At 31.3% G+C, this 18,663-nt stretch overlaps 1 protein-coding gene across 1 annotated transcript; it reads right to left on the bottom strand.

The window, feature by feature from the left end:
- Nucleotides 1-7,529: 7,529 nt before the first annotated feature.
- Nucleotides 7,530-14,012, bottom strand: LOC129292014 (glucosamine inositolphosphorylceramide transferase 1-like). Its single transcript, XM_054929504.1, has 4 exons — nucleotides 13,475-14,012; nucleotides 13,038-13,160; nucleotides 9,787-9,954; nucleotides 7,530-9,449 (listed from the first exon to the last, which is right to left on the bottom strand). Exons 1-4 carry the CDS (start codon nucleotides 13,775-13,777, stop codon nucleotides 7,764-7,766), a joined length of 2,280 nt encoding a protein of 759 aa, XP_054785479.1. The 5' UTR covers nucleotides 13,778-14,012; the 3' UTR covers nucleotides 7,530-7,763.
- Between the last annotated feature and the right edge of the window lie 4,651 nt (nucleotides 14,013-18,663).

Here is an 18,663-nt window from a genome sequence, read left to right as displayed (position 1 = left end):
TTTGCCCATGGAATAACTCAGAGAGTGTCTTTGGTACGATTAGAATAAAATTCTCGACCAAATTTTTCAACTTTCATTGTCATGTTAGTTTTCAATAATTTCCGTTTTCTTCAGTGACTTTCATCTCGTTTTCTTTCTTTTAGCCTCTATGCCCCTTTTTCGGTAGATTATGGAGGACGCTATTCTCTCATTGGAATTTCATCTTTATGGGGTTTCTCTCTATTAAGGTCACGTCTACTAACTAAAAAAAAATAAAATAAAATAGAATGTATTAAAAAATAAAAGTAAAAATAAAATGATCAAAGGAGATATGCGAGTGTAGCATTCTAAAAAATTTAATTAAAGATTAATTGGGTAATTAAGGATAAGTTAGACAATTGAGAGTTAACTCAGATTAAAAAATAATATACAGATAGCTAATGGGTTTATCAGAATCTAATAGACCTTATGAGGTATTGTGCCGCATTTGAGCCAATAAAATGGACAGTGTTTGAAATATGAAATTTTGATCTTTGACTGCAGTTAAAGGTTTATTATCAATAGCCAAAACTCAATTTTTAAACCTTTAAATCCGAATTTGGCTTAGAAAATTAAAGAGTTAAGTGGGAGTCCAAAGGTGAACAAGAAAAGTTCTGCTAGAGTTTGTTGTAAGCGTCCAATTAAGTCTATTCAGAGCTTCTAATTACTTAGGTAAGTGCCTACAACCTCTTCTCTTCCTCTCTTGTGCATTTCATCATAGTTTTTGGGTAGTTCTTTGGGAATCCAAAAATGAGCTATGAGTTTGCCTAAAATTTTGACTTCAATGAAATTAATGAGAGTTTATTTAAGTGTTTAACCTTTAGGTTATGATGCTATTAATGTTTTAGGATTTCAAAGTGAGGTTTGAAATAAACTCTAGAGCTAATTAGTTAAGCTAGGGAAGTTATAAATTATTAGTGGTGTTGATTAAACTAATGAGAGTCTAAGTGAACTAATAGAACCTAAAAATGAATTTGTTTGTGGGTAGATGATCACAATGAAATTTTTGGGTTTAGGCTTTGCTTAGAGTTAATTAAAAATAATTAGTCATTAATGACTATTGATGTGTTTGATTGTAGATTGACCATTATTGATGCTATTGAGCTTATTGTAAGCTCCCTTTGATATTCACAGGTACTCTTGATTGGTAAACCAAGAGTTGAGGTAATCGAGAATTTAAGTATAGTATATCATTGTGTCTGCATTTATACTTTAAGCATTATTATGGATGGTTTGAAATGAGCTTATGGATGAATATGTTGATTTTGAACTATTATCCAAATATAAAACATGACTCATTGTGATGAAGTGTTTGATGATTATATTTATATAGATGTTAAGTCTAGATTGTTTATGAGATGAATGTGTTAACATGATGAGTGGTTGTAATTGATATTGTTGGAAAAGATGTGGTAAGCATGCATATTTGTGATGAAATGCTTGATGATTGTGTTTATATAAATGTTATTTGGTATTTAAAATATGAATTGTGGGCTTAGATTGGCTATGAATTGATTATATAACGAGCTATTATAAACTATAATGTGGTGTAAACTATAATAAGGATGTAAGTTCTAGAAATTATGAGGATGATGAATTATAAGCTTATATTCGCAATTTTTGATTGAACTTGCATGATCATAATGGGTGGGATCACCTTAGTATAGTAGAGGAATTATGATAGAAAATCCACGTGATGTAGCTTTTACTAAGTTTGCACATGGTGGTTGGCATACTTTATTACCATATGTGCTTAGTATTGCCAACAACCTATGGGTGCAGCATGAGTCAGGTACGATGCTCAATACCACCAGTCTTAGATCGGACTGTAGGGGTCGGGCACTTATGACACCCTAAAATTCGAGTAAGGGAAATCTATGGTCTTAAAGTGAGTGTGGAAGCCTTTAGTTGGGTGACCCTTCATGATTAGAGAGCGGGGCTAATCTAGTCACATAGGCTAGACCTATATGAGATAATAGCCCATGAATTTAGTCAGATAATATAAAGAGTAGTATAAGGTGGTTTCTTTTGATCATGCGAAACACATTATATAGATGAATTGTGAATAATGTTGGTTTGCCTTATGTGATATTAAATGCTTAATTGTTGTGATTGCCACAGTTTAATATGCTTGATTAAATTACTTAATTACTGAGATGTTTATCTCACTCTCGTAGTTTAATGTTTATAGGCGAGGTGTAAAAACCAAGAGACCAAATCATAAGGTCTCTCTTACTAAACCACGTGTAACTCCAAATTATGGCAATTTAAAATTTAACCCTCAAAGGATTATCAAATTGTAAAATTTTATAAAAAGAGGATTTCTCAAATCCTTTTTGAAAAGAATCACAATTTCAACAATTCACATCTTAAATATTATTTAGTAAGTTCATATCAGAGTTTTAAAAGTAATGTAGAAGCTTGAAAATCAATTGGGACTCCAAAACAATGAGTTTTAAAACTTAAAAATATATTTTGTGTAGAAAATGACACGTGCGTCACAGCTTACAGCATATGTGACGCAGGTCGTCTTCTCTATGTCATGTGCCACGGCGTGAGGTGCCACTTTTTCACAAAATTTCACAAATGGGTTGTCCCAACTCAACCACATGTGCCAATAGCTCACACCAATCATCTGATCATACTCAATAGACTCTAACAGACCTGTGCAATGCACCACACACAATCGAAGATACTCATATCATAAAATCACTACTCAACTCCATTTTCACAAAACATAAAGAGGGAGGAAATGTTGCACAAAATCATCAATTTCGTCCCAAGTCTTTCAAAATACACATGTTTCTACTTGCACAAGTATATTGACCCTATCTATGGGTTTACAACTAAAACTCACAACCCAAGGCACAAAATACACCAGTTATACACAAAATCATGCAAGTAGTGCATAAATCATGTCAAATGATCCTAGTTGACAATTACATTAATAAATACACATGAAAGTAACAAAAAGAGGCATAAAGAGGATTACTCTACAATCTTAGGCCTCCTTTTCCTAGGCCTCCTCTCTATAAAGAGGAATATCACATGGATTTAAACCAATTTACTCTTCTCCCTAGGCGAACTCCCGTCAATAATCATGCTATGCACATTTCTCACATAATATGCATTTCAAACAATAATTTCATGGTGAACAATCTCACACACTCATATTAAATCACTCCACACATTCAACATATTACATATCACAAATCTCCACTTTTGTAACATGTCACAAGTAAATTTTTAAATTACAAGTGACATAATTAACATTTTCTTTCCTAAAATCATTTCACAAGTTAAACATTGCCAATATGCATCATACATTTGAATCATTAATCACATTTCACAAACACAATTAACATTCAACCATAAAAGTTAAGTTTCCTCTGGTTACCTTAAACCTTTGAGAGGTCAAAGGTTTACCCCTCACTATACCAACTTCCCAAACTATACCAACTTCCCAAAGCTTTAACAAGCTCGAATGGTGACAAGATGAACCACACTATAATTATATCACAAGAGTATCATCATTGTCTCAATCTTAAAAATTTATCAACACATAACTCCACACACTCTATTATATCAACCCATAGTCACTACTCATTCATACCCAATGAGCTCATTAGGTTCCATTAATGCGCATTATTATTAACAACATCTCAAACCATCATTAATGCATATAAGCCTCTCTCAACTACTTTATAAATATCAATTTTTGGGTATTTAATGCTCCTATAGACCAACCACTTCTAAAATCATCAATGTGGTATTTTAATACCTTAAACAACTCTCATTATATTTAGTTTAACTAATGGAATCAGGCCTATAATCCTATGGACTGAAAATCTATCCTCCAACTCAAACCCTACCATAAATCATCATAAATGAGGAAAGGAAAGGAAGAAGAAGGCATAATAAACTTACCTTAGGTGTTTGGGACATTCAATCTAGCCTCAATGTGATCCCACAACATGCCCTAGTAAAGAAAAATTAGAGCTCTTTATTTTCTTCCTTTCCTTTCTTCTGTTTCCTCATGCAGATACGGACCAGATATATTTGATTTTTGGCCGTATGCCGCGACACATGGCACAGAGGAGCCTGTTGCATTTAAATTCATCTCTGTGCATCACGGTGGACTAACCATGCGCCATAGCATATGGTACAGAGGACAATTCTTCACTTTTTCTTCCTCTTTTCTTGCCCGGGTGGCCTGTAATCAATCTGAACCTATTTCTAGGGCTAAAATCACAACAATTATGCCAAGTTAAGCTCCTCTGGCCACACACCTCATTAACTCACTAATCACCCTTATTAGGTTAATAAACCAAAATTAATTTTTCTTGAATGTTACACGAGGATCAAGCTAAGGGCAAAGAAGAGGCTTATGAGGCTAGAGATTGAGTAATTAATTGTAATGTCTTTAGTTTTATCTTTTAGGTGTAATTTGAATACCATATTTGCCAACTAGGGGTCTTTCATATTGACTTTTGTTTAATTGAACTCCACTTACATTTGTAACCTTAAACATTAAATTTAGTCTTTTTTGGATTGTCTTAGCCATAGTAGAGTCCGAATCCTTAATCTGACTATGGTAGTTTTTCAAGATAATTTGAACATGTATAGTGGGACAATTATATTAAAGTCCCACAAAAGAGAATTAATTACTGTAAGGCCCATTAACAACTAAACTAAACTGCATTGACAACACAACCAGTTGTCAATGCAGTTTAGTTCAGTTGTCAAGAAACCTTATAGTAATTAATTCCTTTATGTGGGACATAACTATAATTCTCCCAAGTATATTTTAACTATTTAATTGAGTTTTACATATTTTTGGTGATTATTTAGCTTGAATGCAAATAATTACATTTTCATCCCCTTATTATGTGCTTTATGTTGGTTGGGTGGTTAACTCTTGTATTAATAGTTGTTTGATGATTGTGACTATTTAGACAAGTATATTAAAACTTATTGAGTGTGGTTCAAGCCCTTGTGTGGGCTAATAGCTTATAATTTGAGATTTGGACACTTGGTTGATGGTTTAAAGGTAAAAATATAAAATTATGGTTTCGGGTGTCCAAATTCTTCATTTGATGTCGAATTGACATGAAATTAAAACCATTAGCTAGATTATGAAATTGTTAATATGTTGGAGCTTGAATCACTTAATCAGAGGTTTGAGTCAAAAGTTATGCACATCAAAAGTTCATGGTTGGGAAGCTGTCATGACAGTTGCTATCATATCTTTGACCACGGTCAATAGATTTTCGGCTGCAGCCAAAGGACTTCCTGAGACCATTTGGCCGCAACTAAGAGAGAATTGGCTACAGCTAAAACTTCCTAGAAGTGTTGGCCGCGGCTTAATGTTTTCTAGTTGCAGCCTAGTGCCCTTGTTAAGCAAAAATGATCTTTTTACCTCATTTTTACTTGTTTTCAACTCTAATTATTTTTCATGCTTCCCAAATACTTTTAAATTTGATTTGTAATAGCTAAATAACCTTTTAAACTCAATTTTGAGATTTAATGATTTATGGGAAGCCATCTTTATAGGGTTTTTTTACTTAATCTTTTTAAATTTTTATACAGTCAAGGTTGATCCTTTTCTTTTTATGACATCTCTTATTATTAAATTAGTTATAAATATCATGGTAGCTTTACCTTAAAGTTAAGTATGTGCTAATTTTGTGTTTAAAAATTAGAGGTTTTACAATGAGCACATTCATAAAATAAAGGGGTAATTTAGTTTATAATATTGAGAATAATGATTCATGAGATTTTTAAAGAGTATGTATGACAATTCTCACATTTGTAATATATATTAATGGGTTTTATTATGCTTATCATGGGAAGAAGGGTGATTTATTTTATTTTTATCTTAATTTTTTATTTCATTTCTTTATAGTAATCAAATATGACCTTAGTCTAGTACAGAATATAGGAGCTGTCAACACAGATCAAATCCTTTAAACTACTTATTTGGGTCATGAATTTTGAGTACTGGACTTATAAAAAATAAAAAGTAATTGTATAAAAGAACTTTCAAATTCTTTCTGATACGCCTTTTTAAAAGTAGGCTCAAGCTAACTCTTTTAAGTTGTATAATTTTTTTTTATCTCTCTCTCTTTTCTGGTCAACGTATGTTTAAAGTTGTTGGAAAAAAATTGTTGAAAATTATTTGAATGAAATCATTAATAGTACAAAATAACATAATTAAAGTTGTCTGGATTATTTAAAATTTTAAATTAATATATGTAGATGACAGAATTTGTTAAATTGCGTACTCTCTCTCTATTAAAAAATGTAAGGTATTTTTAACCGAATCTCACCTTCAATAAAGTAATTACCTACTTTCCAACTAACCTTATCTTTTCATATTTACCTATATTAAATATCCTATAATAAATATAAAGTTATTATCAATAGGAGTATTTTTTAAAAAAAATAATGATTACACCTCGAAAGACTAAAAATGTCTTATATTTTTTAACATCCAACTTTTCAAAAATACTTTATATTGTTTAACGGAAGGAGTATTGATATAATTAGAAATTTAAATAAAAAATTCTATATTTTATTTTTGAAATTGTATTATTCTTATTATACTTTGAAGCTTATTATTATCCTTCAAACATTTAATTCATTTCCTTTAGAGCTAATATATGTATTAACATAATTAGAAATTTAATTTTTAAAAATAATTTAAAAAAAAGCTATGCGAGCTCTCAAGCCTAACCCTGAATCCTATTAATAAAGGTCAAGTTTAAGAAAAATGACAATAGGTATTAGCCACTAGGTGACTATTTCTTTTTTATTTTTTTTTTACTCTATAACTAACTCATATTAGAATATTTTTAGATTTAATTGGAAGTAACTTCTATATTTACATGGATTCAAACTTAATCTCGCACTCAAACAATTGGTTGTCTGTTACTGCTATTATTATTTGGTACTCTGTTTATTTTGTTCATCGTGTGCCTTGTCCCTGCGTGCTTCTCGTGTTCTCGTCTTATTCCGTGTGTACACTTGTTATTTCGCCACTTGTACTGTAAGTAAATAATTAAATATTGCCACTTGTGGTGTAACCAGAGAATGAACTGCAAAAATTAAATAGAAAAAGTGATTTTGTAAATAAAAAGAACACTTACATTCACCAATAAAAGAACACCTATATCTCTAAAGTGGAACTTCACCAGTTTGATTAGGACAGGCACATTGAATTTTTTATGCAATTTAGACTGACTTGAAAATTCAGGCACTAGATGCAATATAACTCTTTGGTTAAAATAAATAAATTGCAATACATCATGCACAATAAAGAACAGTAAGAATATAAAGAAACATACTGCTATGTTCATTTGAAAATAATTTATGACCCTACTAAATTAGAAGTAAATTATCAAAAGTTTAGGAAGTAATAAACTTCATGCAACACAAACTATTTTTTTTTTCTAAAAAATTGGCCCTTCATTAATCATTGTCTTCAGTAAATAGTGTATGTGCAGAATAGATAGTATAAAAATAAAAATATTATTGACTAAAACTGTAGATTGATAAGACATTAAGAATAATAATCAATATACCAGCTCCCGCATCCAAGAAGCTATTATAGAACATATTTACAAGTCAAAAACCAAATCTACTGAAATCCCCAGCACATATAAATTCAGTGGGGCACAAAAATTATGGATCAGAAAATATTCATAACTGCAAGAGCCAGCCTACCTGCAAAATCTTCTTCTCCACTATAAATCCCAACCATCTTTCCGACTATTAAATTCCCACTTAGGACCCAAATTTCCATACATCTGTGAAAATTTAACAAGGCAATTACTTCTAAACTGATAATGCACCTGTGTGTTTTTGCTGATTGCTGCACCAGAAAATTTTGATGTGTCAATGGCCCAAGCCGGTCTCACATAATCAACTGTCCTAGATGACAGTGAACTTGCATTTGCATACAAATAATTTAAAAGCACGTCTTCACAGTTAAAATACTTGTCCACCAGATCCCTCCCTTGCTTGGCTTCCTCACCCCAATACCTCCTGAAAGCTATTTGAGAATCGATGAAAGCTGCACCAGTAAGAATCATGTTATACCCTTTATGCATTCGAGCATATTTTTCTGGCCTATATTTTAATGAGTTCCAACTGATAAGCCGGGGATAGAATCCAACAATTCGATCCGGGTGCTGACGCCATACATTAAAACCTCGCTCAACATCATCACATGTCATCATAATGTCATCATCAAGCTCAAGGACAGCCCTTGTTTTAATCAATGGATCAACCTTGAATCGATTATTCAATGAATTTCTTTCCTCTACCCTGATCCTCAATGGCACTGCCGAATCTAGATCACTCAATTTGGGAGGAACTCCCTTGTTCCAAACCACAACAATCTCTCGTACAGAAGAACATCTTGAATAATGCTTCACATACATCTTCAAGTTCCAAAGACGAGCATCATAAGTCATAGTCAATAATGTGAATTGTGAATATTGTCCTTTCCAGGGGTATGGTGCTTCAAAACCATTGCCCCCATAGATATTCTTAACCCCTTGGCAAATTAATCCAACCACTAATACAAACATTACAGCAAGAACTGACCTCCTGATACAAGTACTTTGATTGATTTTAACTCGGAGAGATGTCATTGCTCGGTTTACACAGCTCCAAAATCGTATTACTCTTGACAAGAACAAATTTGATCTTTCCCAAGACAAGAAAGCAACGTTCCTCTTCCCAGAGCTCTGCATGAATGAGTTGAGAGGAAAAATACAACTCACAAGTCCAAGTAACACACCCATTAGCACAATGAGAACAGCAGCACCTATTATTGAAGCATAGCCAGTAATGAAGCGTTGGACTAAATCCCCAACATGAACACGATCCCCATCCATAACTGCAACCCAACCACCAGATGGCAACTGTTGCACATCTAGGTGATGGTGTCGCGCACCATTCCAGGCATTTCGACCCTTTTCAGGCTCAACAAAGTTGAAGGGTACTTCAATTTCTTTGTATTCTTCACTAGTAAGAACTTCTATCTTAAAAATGCGGACCCGACTCCCATACATTTTACTAGAGTCCTGACCAATACGAAAAAGATTTCCTCTGTAGAAAAATGGCCTGCCTGCATTGTGAGCTCTCATGCTTTTGTCAATGTTATATAAGGGGCTTTTCTGGTGAGGTATCCAAGGACCAAGGGGTGAACTACTATGCCAAATCTCCAACTGCCCATTTTTATTAATGCCAAAACCACTGTAATCCGAGCCAAAAAGCCAATACCTCCCATCATGATTAATGATTAATGAATTAACAAGGGGCTTTCTCATGATAACCTTTTCCAATTTCCATTGCAAAGGAAAGTTAAGTGCTCTGTATACTCGAAGTTCACCTTTTGTACTGCTATCTGGCATCATATATATCTTAGACATGAAAAAAAAAAAGATATAAGAAAAATTATATTGTGCTTTGGATAAACATTTGAGGGAATAAACAAAGTACACGTTCACATGCACCATAACATAACAGGCATATGGGTTTTATTGGGACCATCCCTTCCACAGGCTTTGAGTAAATGCATAAAAGACTTATACTGATGAGATCCAATGAGTAGTTATGATCAAAGCCTTCCAGGTATAAGTTAACAAATTTATGGAAAAAAAAGGAGTAACTAAAATTTAGTACTCCAACTACCTAGTTGGCAAATTATGCCAAAGAATTATTCTTCATGTTTTGATGAGTAAGAAATTCAGCTTTTACCTGTCCAAGATATTCAAATACATATGGATAAGAAAGATGCCAATCCTCATTCAAGGCAATGCCTAATTGTTGCCATGTGACTCCTTCGTCAGTACTTTTTGCAACTCCAATATCTCCTTGCAAAGTGATTGAATTCTTTGTCTCATAGAACAGGAAAAAAGTACCTCCCTGAATCATGATGCCAATATAAATAAACAGAAGAATGTTATTTAACCATACAAAGGACATAAAAAGAAAAAGAAATGTGTAAACCAGATTAACACCATCTAACCATAAAGAACAAAAGGCTAATGGATGGAGTTTAGTGATAAATTATTGTGATAACCATTAGTTTGGCAGTGAAAAAGTAAATTAATAAATAAATAAATCAGACAAAAAAAATTTAAGATTTCATCCAAACAATGAAGATTAAAAAGAAGTGTCCTTGTACTTCAAAAATTTGCCACTGTTGAACCATTCCTGCAAGTTTTATTTTGCATATTTGAAAAAGGATAACCAAGATTCATGCCATTATTTTGGAGCTTCCATTAAAAATCCTAAAGTTGTGTTTGTACGAAGAATTCTTCATATTTCTATGGAACAACATCTTAAACTAAGAATATCATGTTTGGTGCAAGTTTTCTATTATAGTTTAAATATAAAGCAAAGATTATGTCAAGTTTGACCCCCCCCCCATTATGATAGGGCACCACTACTCACATACAGTAGAAAGAAGAGGAATCATGACTGACTTGGAGCTCAAATATTTCTGCTATATTTTATTATTTCAGTTATTTATTTTTGTTGAACGTGTCCTCACTTTCAAGAGGCAGTTATTCTTTTATTGAGTCTGTTTTATTCAGTTTGTCCACTAAGTCTGAAATTCAGGGAAGTGGGTAGTTTTCTAGAGTCTTCAATTATTTTCCAGCCTATTTACATGGCCTGCTCGTCTGTAGAAAGGCATTCAGAATTAATCAAGACTTTTTAGTTCTTGGAGATACTCCTTGACTTGGCTACCATTTTCTTTGAGTGAGATACTTACTTCTGAGAAACTGGTAGATTAACTCTCTTACCCTTGACCGTACCACACTATCCTTGATAGAAAAGATGCCCTTACATTGTCCCTCGGCATATAGTTTTCTACAAAATTTTGGCAACTGAATTCCAAATATTTCAGTTCTCCCATCTTATATTCACCTAATATTTATTCCTACCAATTTTTTTTTTCATTTTTTTGTTAGTTAGGAACTAAATTAATTGGGCAATCCCTACAGTAAACTTAAAATCTTTGCACCAAACATCCTCTAAGACTTCACTACTATTCTATTACAATAAAAGAAATAAGTGATACCTTCTCTTGTACATATTTGTAGAAATGGACACAAACAAGTAAAACCAAAATTATGAGTCCCTTCTGTTATTCTTATACATAAGTATCGATTAATTTTTTATTAAAAAATAAATATGAAGTCCACTCTAGGAATGACATATGATGATACTACTAACAGAGCAATCAAACAATTTAAAAACAAGAACGATTTGCAGATCTTTGTCTATTTATTTATATGTATAACTTAGTAACTCCCACATCTGTTTTCTCTGCATAGTGCCTAACTCAGTAGAGCTTGCTTGGTAGGTGCATCCAACAACTCCAAATAGTCAACATGATCCATTGGCCAAGAAAATAAATGTTTGCAGAGTGAAAAAAGTTCATACACTGATGAAAAACAGGTTTACATATATGAAGAAAGAGGGAGGGGGAGGAGAGTAGTTTAATAAGGTATTAGTATATGGAGTCAATATAACTTGTTTATTTTAATATATGTTTTAATATGGTATGAATATTTTAAATAAATGCTAGTATCAAAGCAAAGTTAGACTTACAAAATTTTGGTCTATGTTGTATTTGAGTTTGTACAAATCCATCAAAAAAAGGGAGTGACTCTACTTTGAAGATAGAATTTATTTAAAACAGTTATACTATGTTAAAACACACTATATTTCATTAAAACAAAACTTATATTAATTAACATATACAAATATTTTATCAAAACTAACCTCCCATTCCCTCTCCTTCTTGCATGTAAAAACATTTCATGTGCTGCAAAAATCATTTTCATTTTGTTTGCATTTCTTACCATGGATGTTAGAATTTGTGGACTTCTTCAATGAGTTTGTTAAGCAGATTCTGCTTAGCTAGGAGCTAAGAGAAACTAGTCATAGTAACAACCTTGTCCGTGCCAATGAGAGGTTCCCAGAGTGTGTTGAAGCCTGTTTCTCATGTATACAATTCATTGAAGCTTCTACATAGGATTTTGAGCTGACATGCTTTTCAAAGGAATATGGAAAACTAAAAGCCTGAGTCAGCCAACTAAAGATTTCACCAGTTTGCCAATCTAGCAACATCAAACTCTTCCAAAATCCCTGATCATTTTGCATCAGAGAGCATCACACCCCTTCCCCTCACCAGAAATATATGCAACAAATATTCAATTTTTTTGGAGAAGTTTAGATCCCAAATGCTCTTGGAAATAATGGTTTTGAAATCAACAAAATCTTGCCTGAGTTCAGACATCTTGACAAATAACCATCAATTCTTTTTATGGATAGGAAAGTAACTTTAGTGATGAAAGAGTAAGTTTTCAAAATAAAGATGGGGATAAGAGTAAGATGTCATCCTAAAAATTTTAATCTGTATATTAGAAACTAAAGGGATTTGAACAATTACCCAATGGTTATATTGATAGTACCTTTTATGATCCAAGATGTCTAGAATTCAACAATTTGAATTTCTAAATTCTCATCTAATTTTGTACTTTAAGTCAACAATCAGTCCTCTGTTGACTTGTCCCTCAACTTTTCAGTATCTCATTGCTTTAGTGAATTCATCAAGGAGGTGGCCCAAAGAAACTAACAGATATACCAGCTCTATAATAATTACAGGCAAAAATGAACTAACTTACACCTAAAAAAGCATATGCTCCAGCTATCAATATCAAGTCTCTCACAATTTTGTTCCATTGACATACAAAAAATTGGGAGAGATGTTCATGAAATTATATATGTAGTTTCATTATTGACAGCAAACACTGATCCAGCCAGTAGAAACACAAGAATAAGATAAAATGCTGCTAGTCATACATATATGTAGAACAAACAGCAGAAAGGAATTTTCAACAAACAGAAAACAGCAAGGAACAAGATTGATTCCATAATGTCTCAAACAGAAAATACATGAAGCAACTAATAGCGAGAAAAAAGAGCTTATATACCTGGATAAAAAGAAAAGGATCAGCTACAAAATTACTCTGAAAACCAGCATCAGAAAGTGAAGCACACGTCACGACGGGGTTAGCTACAGGCCAAGCGGCAGTTTCATTTTTCCACACATTCACCTGCATACAATTAGAATAGTCATATGCAGGGATTAGATTTCATTAATTACAATGGGAATGTTCTTCAGGATTATAATAATCAATTATGTCATTTTTAATACCTAGAAAAAACAAACAACAACTCATAATTCACATTAAAAAACGATTGACAGAATAACGACAAGAAAAATAGAACACGATTAGCCAATTTTTTTTTTATAAATAAAAAATTACAATTTGGGGAATTAAACACAAGCGAGCGCGTCTAACCGAGTATAATCAAAATTATTGCGGAAAAGGAAAACAGGCAACAGAACAAGAGAGAAAATACTTACAGCTTCGATGGGTTTGAGGGAGAAGGGAGAATCACCGTAGAAAATCCCAATTGACCAAGAACCCTCATTGTCCTTCTGGCAGCCGAACGATGACAATACCGTCCGAAAAGACGGCGTAAACACAAGCCAAACATAGAGGGTGGCAATTGATCCGAACAATACCAGACACACAAAGAAGAAAACGAAACAAGAGGAAAATAAGCGTTTGTAGAGGTGGTGATGGGATTCCAGCCTCCACCTACAAGAGCATTTGACGGTCATGTCACAGCAACTACCACTGCCGCCGCCCCCGCCGCCCACCATGTCGCCAAATAGTCACCAGAGGGAGAAACACGCGGCAGTGAATCTCTAAATAATAATACGCGGCAGAAAATGCGCATAACCAAAAAGAAACGCTCTACCGAAATCACAAAAAAGATAGACTCGGAAGGATTTTGGTTTTGGAGCCGCTGACACGATATCTCACCAAGAGCTTAAAATTTTAAATTTTAATTTCGTTTCTCTCTGCAATTTCTCCCTCCTCTGTTCTGACGGTTGAAAAGAAATGATAGTGAAGTTGGGGGAGGATTCTGGTTCACGCTTTTAATTTCCAGATTTATTTGCAATAATAGAATGTGCTATTATTATATGTAATATTTTTATTTAATAATTGTTAATATAATTATTACTAATTTATTTAAAAAGCTTCAAATGTTTATACTTTATGCAAATAAACTAACGTACAAGTATATATTTTTCAATAATTAATTTATAAAAATATTTAAAATTAATGAATATTAGTATTAGAAATTATCGATTGAAAAGCATATAATGTATAAACATGTAGATATTGATTTAATGTAATTAACAAGAGAGAATAAGATGGTAGGGCCGTGTAAAAGTCTTCGATCTTGTTTAACCCAGTCCAACTTGAGACGGTTTAGTTTTGTTTGGTTTGTATAAATATTGATTCTTTAAGACCAAAAAGATTGAAAGACTAAACTATTTTTTTGGGTTGGACAGGACAGGAGACTGAACATGTAGACTACTTGGTCTAGTCCGGTCCTACTAATTTATTTAATATAATTATAATTAATTTATTTTTGACAAATACTTTAAGTGTAATTGATACTAAGGAGATAATTGTATATACGAAGATTTGTTGAGTTTGTTTCTAAATTGTTGTTGTAATGTAATATTATTGAAGTTTGTTGAGTGGTTTTTTTATTGAAGTTATAAATTTAAATCATTTGAATTATAACATAAATATTTTTTTATTATTAGAAATTATTATGAATTTATTATTATTATAAGTATTTTTACTATCTTAATTGTATTTATTAAATTGAAATAGATTATTGTCCCTCATAGAAGAAAAAGAAAAAAAAATGCTAAGTGAGTATTGAACTAATAAGACTAATCTCTCAATCCTATAAACCAAGTCTTGTCTTGTTAATCTTAAGGTTACCATTGGACGAGATTAAATTATGGGTTGCCTAATCAATTCTTTTCATAAAAGAGATCAGGCTTTAGGTTAGGTTCAAGTCCAATGCCATCCAGTCCTTTGTCTAGTCCTATAAGATGATAAAAAGTCTCATTTTTTTTAAATTCATAATTCACAAGCATACCAAAAAAAAAAAAGTTAACATATACAACTCTAGTTAAATGTAAATAATTTTATATTTTTTATAAGGAAAATCAACTTTTAATAAAGAAAATGAGGGAATACAAAAAAAAAAAATAATAACAACTCAAGTAAATCTCAACTAACCACACTGCTTCTAGATTGATGGTGAAAGATTGAAAGGAAAATTGCAATTAGTTTTTCTTGACCCAACATATTAAAAAAAAACTTTTTAAAATTGTAAAATTTTAATGCATGTTTGAGAGATTGAAATGGAATTAAAAACTGACAGAATGACCTTATTGTTCATATGAACAATTCTTTAAAAATAAACAATTAGTGAAATTAGTTATTTATTTTTCACACATTAGTTGTTCCTTTTTTTTACATGAACTATCTTATTCATATGCCTAGCTTTGTTAAGGATAATATAATTATTCAAGTCAGCTCTTTAATTTCATTTCAATCCCCTAAATATCCAATAAAATTTCAGAGGTTTGGGGCTTCTTTTTATTTATTATGTAATGTCAAGGGTGCAAACTGAAAATTTCCCAAGATTGAAGAACAATTGCTGGTTGCTTGTGGTTGTGGTGTAAAAGTTATAGAAGTTAGGGGTTACTTCCATTTTTCGCTTTCCCCATAAAAATTCTTGTAAAACTTCCATGTTCCATTTGATGCAAAGCATACATTGAAAAAAGCTCTTGGTCTTAATCTCAATTAACTCTCACTTCATTAATCACATCAATTTATACCAGTTGTACATAAACGCCACGTTGCAATTAAAGATGTTGGTGACAAACCCAAACGCATCATGTGTAAGAGTTGGAGTCTGATTCAGGGAGAATAATAATTAGGTCCAAAAAGATATTAAATTAATAACATATAAGTTTCTGACAATTTTTTTTAAAGTTGTAATTATTGATTAAAACAGTTACAAATAAAAATTTCTGTTACAATCTAAAAGTTATATTTATTACTTAAATACTTGCTTATAATTAAAATTTTTAAATTTGTAATTTTTTAAATCTATATTTTGTATTTATTTTTTTTAAAATTTTATTAAGAACTTAACTATTATTAATTTAATATTCTGAGCTTTAACCATTATTTTTCCTCTGATTCACTTGATTCCTTTGCCCCGTGCTATTGAACACCAAGAATCAACACCCTCACTTGGATTTTAAGGGGATGCATCACTTCCAATATTCATCTGCATGAGCAAATGGTACATTTCTATCTATTCCAATATATCTTCTAGTCATATGGAGTGTGTTAGAATGATACATCCTTTTATCCAATCTAATATGATTATAGACTATCATTTCACTATCAAAACTTTTTATCTCTCGAACTAAAATCTTTTAATTTTTTTAAAACTTCTTTTACAACTTTCCTCACCTTCTTAGCTAGATTCTTCCACAAGTTGCTAGCACTTTTTTAGGACTCTCAAATTCCTTTAGCCAAAAGATTCTATTTGAAAATTTCTCACTTGTCACCTTTTAACTACTACCATCTAATCCTTAGAGTTACCATTTGTCAATACTTTTGATATTTATTCATAATATATGCATCAAGGACAATGACCCTATGTTGTGTTATTGCGATATTGTCAAGAATTACCTTACAATTTTTACAATCTTCTATCCACGTTCCTTACCAAAAGGAAATTAATATATGATCTTGAGGCTTCACTTTTGTAAGGGATGAGATGCCATCCTTATTTTTGAAACAAATGTTAACAATCTTAAAATCATATATCAAAGATAGATTAAGCATACTCCTCAAAACCAAAACCATTATTCAAGCTCGAATGATGACCTGCAACCTTACCTACATGACCATTAAAATTTCCTCCAATAAAGATATTTTCACTATGTGGTATGCATTAAATCAAGCCTTCCAAGTTTTTTCAAAATAATTCCTTAAGACTCATTTTTACCCCAACTTGAGGTGCATAAATGCTAATAATAATATTGACAGTCTCACATGTAACAATTATTTTTAAAAAATAATTCTGTCTCCAATTTTTCTCTCATAATGTAATGTATTCTCTCCCCTCCTATTTTAAAGAATATTATGGTTATATTTTCATAATTTTTTTTTTCAAAATATTAAAGTTAATAAACATAAAATATATTAAATTAATAAATTAAATGTAAATTATATTAAATTCCTAACTCTTTTTTTCCAAGAAATTTTCTAATTTATTAATTTTTTTCATGTATATCTTAAATATTATTTTTGTCAACTTATATATTTAAAATTTTAAAAATTAATCTATAAATAAAATTATATAAATGACTCTTAAACTTAAATACTATATAAATAAGTTTATTTATATTAAATATTATTTTTTTTCAACTTATGTATTATAATTATCTTTTGAAAACCTAAATGACTCTCGAACAATATTTATGTTAAAGAGATGTATTTTGGTCTAAAATATATGATTTAACAATTTTTTTTTTTGCTAACTGATTTAACAGTTAATTAATAGTTGAATGAATGCAAATGAAATTTTTAAAATAGAGGGGAAGTATGTAGTATATAAATTTTGATTTCAATGGAGGTTTATAAAGGTTTTGAAAATAGGGAGGAAGTATAATTAAAGTAAAATAGATGGGAGGTTGACATATTTTACTCTTATTTGAAAGCATGTTCTTATCATATAATTGTAAGTTGTCAACATGTTCATCTTTGTAACAATTAAATTTTGCCCATCGGACAAACTTTTTTAGGTTTCCAGTAAGGAAACTCGAAGTTATAAAGACTCACATTCTACATATTAAACCTTGTTGGCAAGATTTTGAGTAAATTGACAACTTAAGTTTATTAAAATGGCGAGCTCACCAATTATTTTGGCAAGTACATTTGAGGTTATAAAGATACCTCCTACATGTAAATAAATAAATAAATAAGGATACCTTCTGCATGTTGAACTTGTTGACAAATTCTCTTTGGTAAATTGGCAAATAAATATTACTAGAAGGACAAATTAATTTCAGCTTTTAATTATTTGAAAACTAAAAACTAAATTTGTAACATGAATAAAATTTTGCATTATATGAATATGTGATATTAGTGACAATATATTCTTTTGAAGAGCTAAGGGATTATAAGTTCAAACATCACCTTGATCATCTTGAAGGATTTAATAATAGCTAATGATTTTTTTCCCGATTTACTCTTTCCACTACAAAAAATAAGGGGGAGATATTGTGGAAATCATGCATTAATGCTTAATTAAATTATATAATGTTTCTTACATTATGGAAGAAAAATGTAATGTTATAAAAAGAAACAAAGTATAACAACAATAAAAAATTTTCTCTTACTAGGTGAAGTCGACTATATAAATTTAACAAGTACCATCATGTTCTATCATTAATCAAACTTTTAAAAATATTATTAATCAAGAAATCAAAAAAAAAAAACCACTACAATTTTAAAGGTCACAAAACTTTATTCCCAACAAAACATCGATTAGATGACATGTAAATTTTTATACATACACAAGACTGCAAAATAAATGGGGTACACAAGAGAGGTGACAAGGGTGAGAACCTTTGACCAGAAACAATCATAA

This window comes from Prosopis cineraria, unplaced genomic scaffold, assembly GCF_029017545.1.
Source record: "Prosopis cineraria cultivar Desert tree isolate PC_DT_omini unplaced genomic scaffold, ASM2901754v1 PC14, whole genome shotgun sequence".
Classification (NCBI taxonomy): Eukaryota; Viridiplantae; Streptophyta; class Magnoliopsida; order Fabales; family Fabaceae; genus Prosopis; species Prosopis cineraria.
Note: the sequence above shows the minus strand (reverse complement) of the source record. Positions and strands in the feature narration are given on the sequence as shown.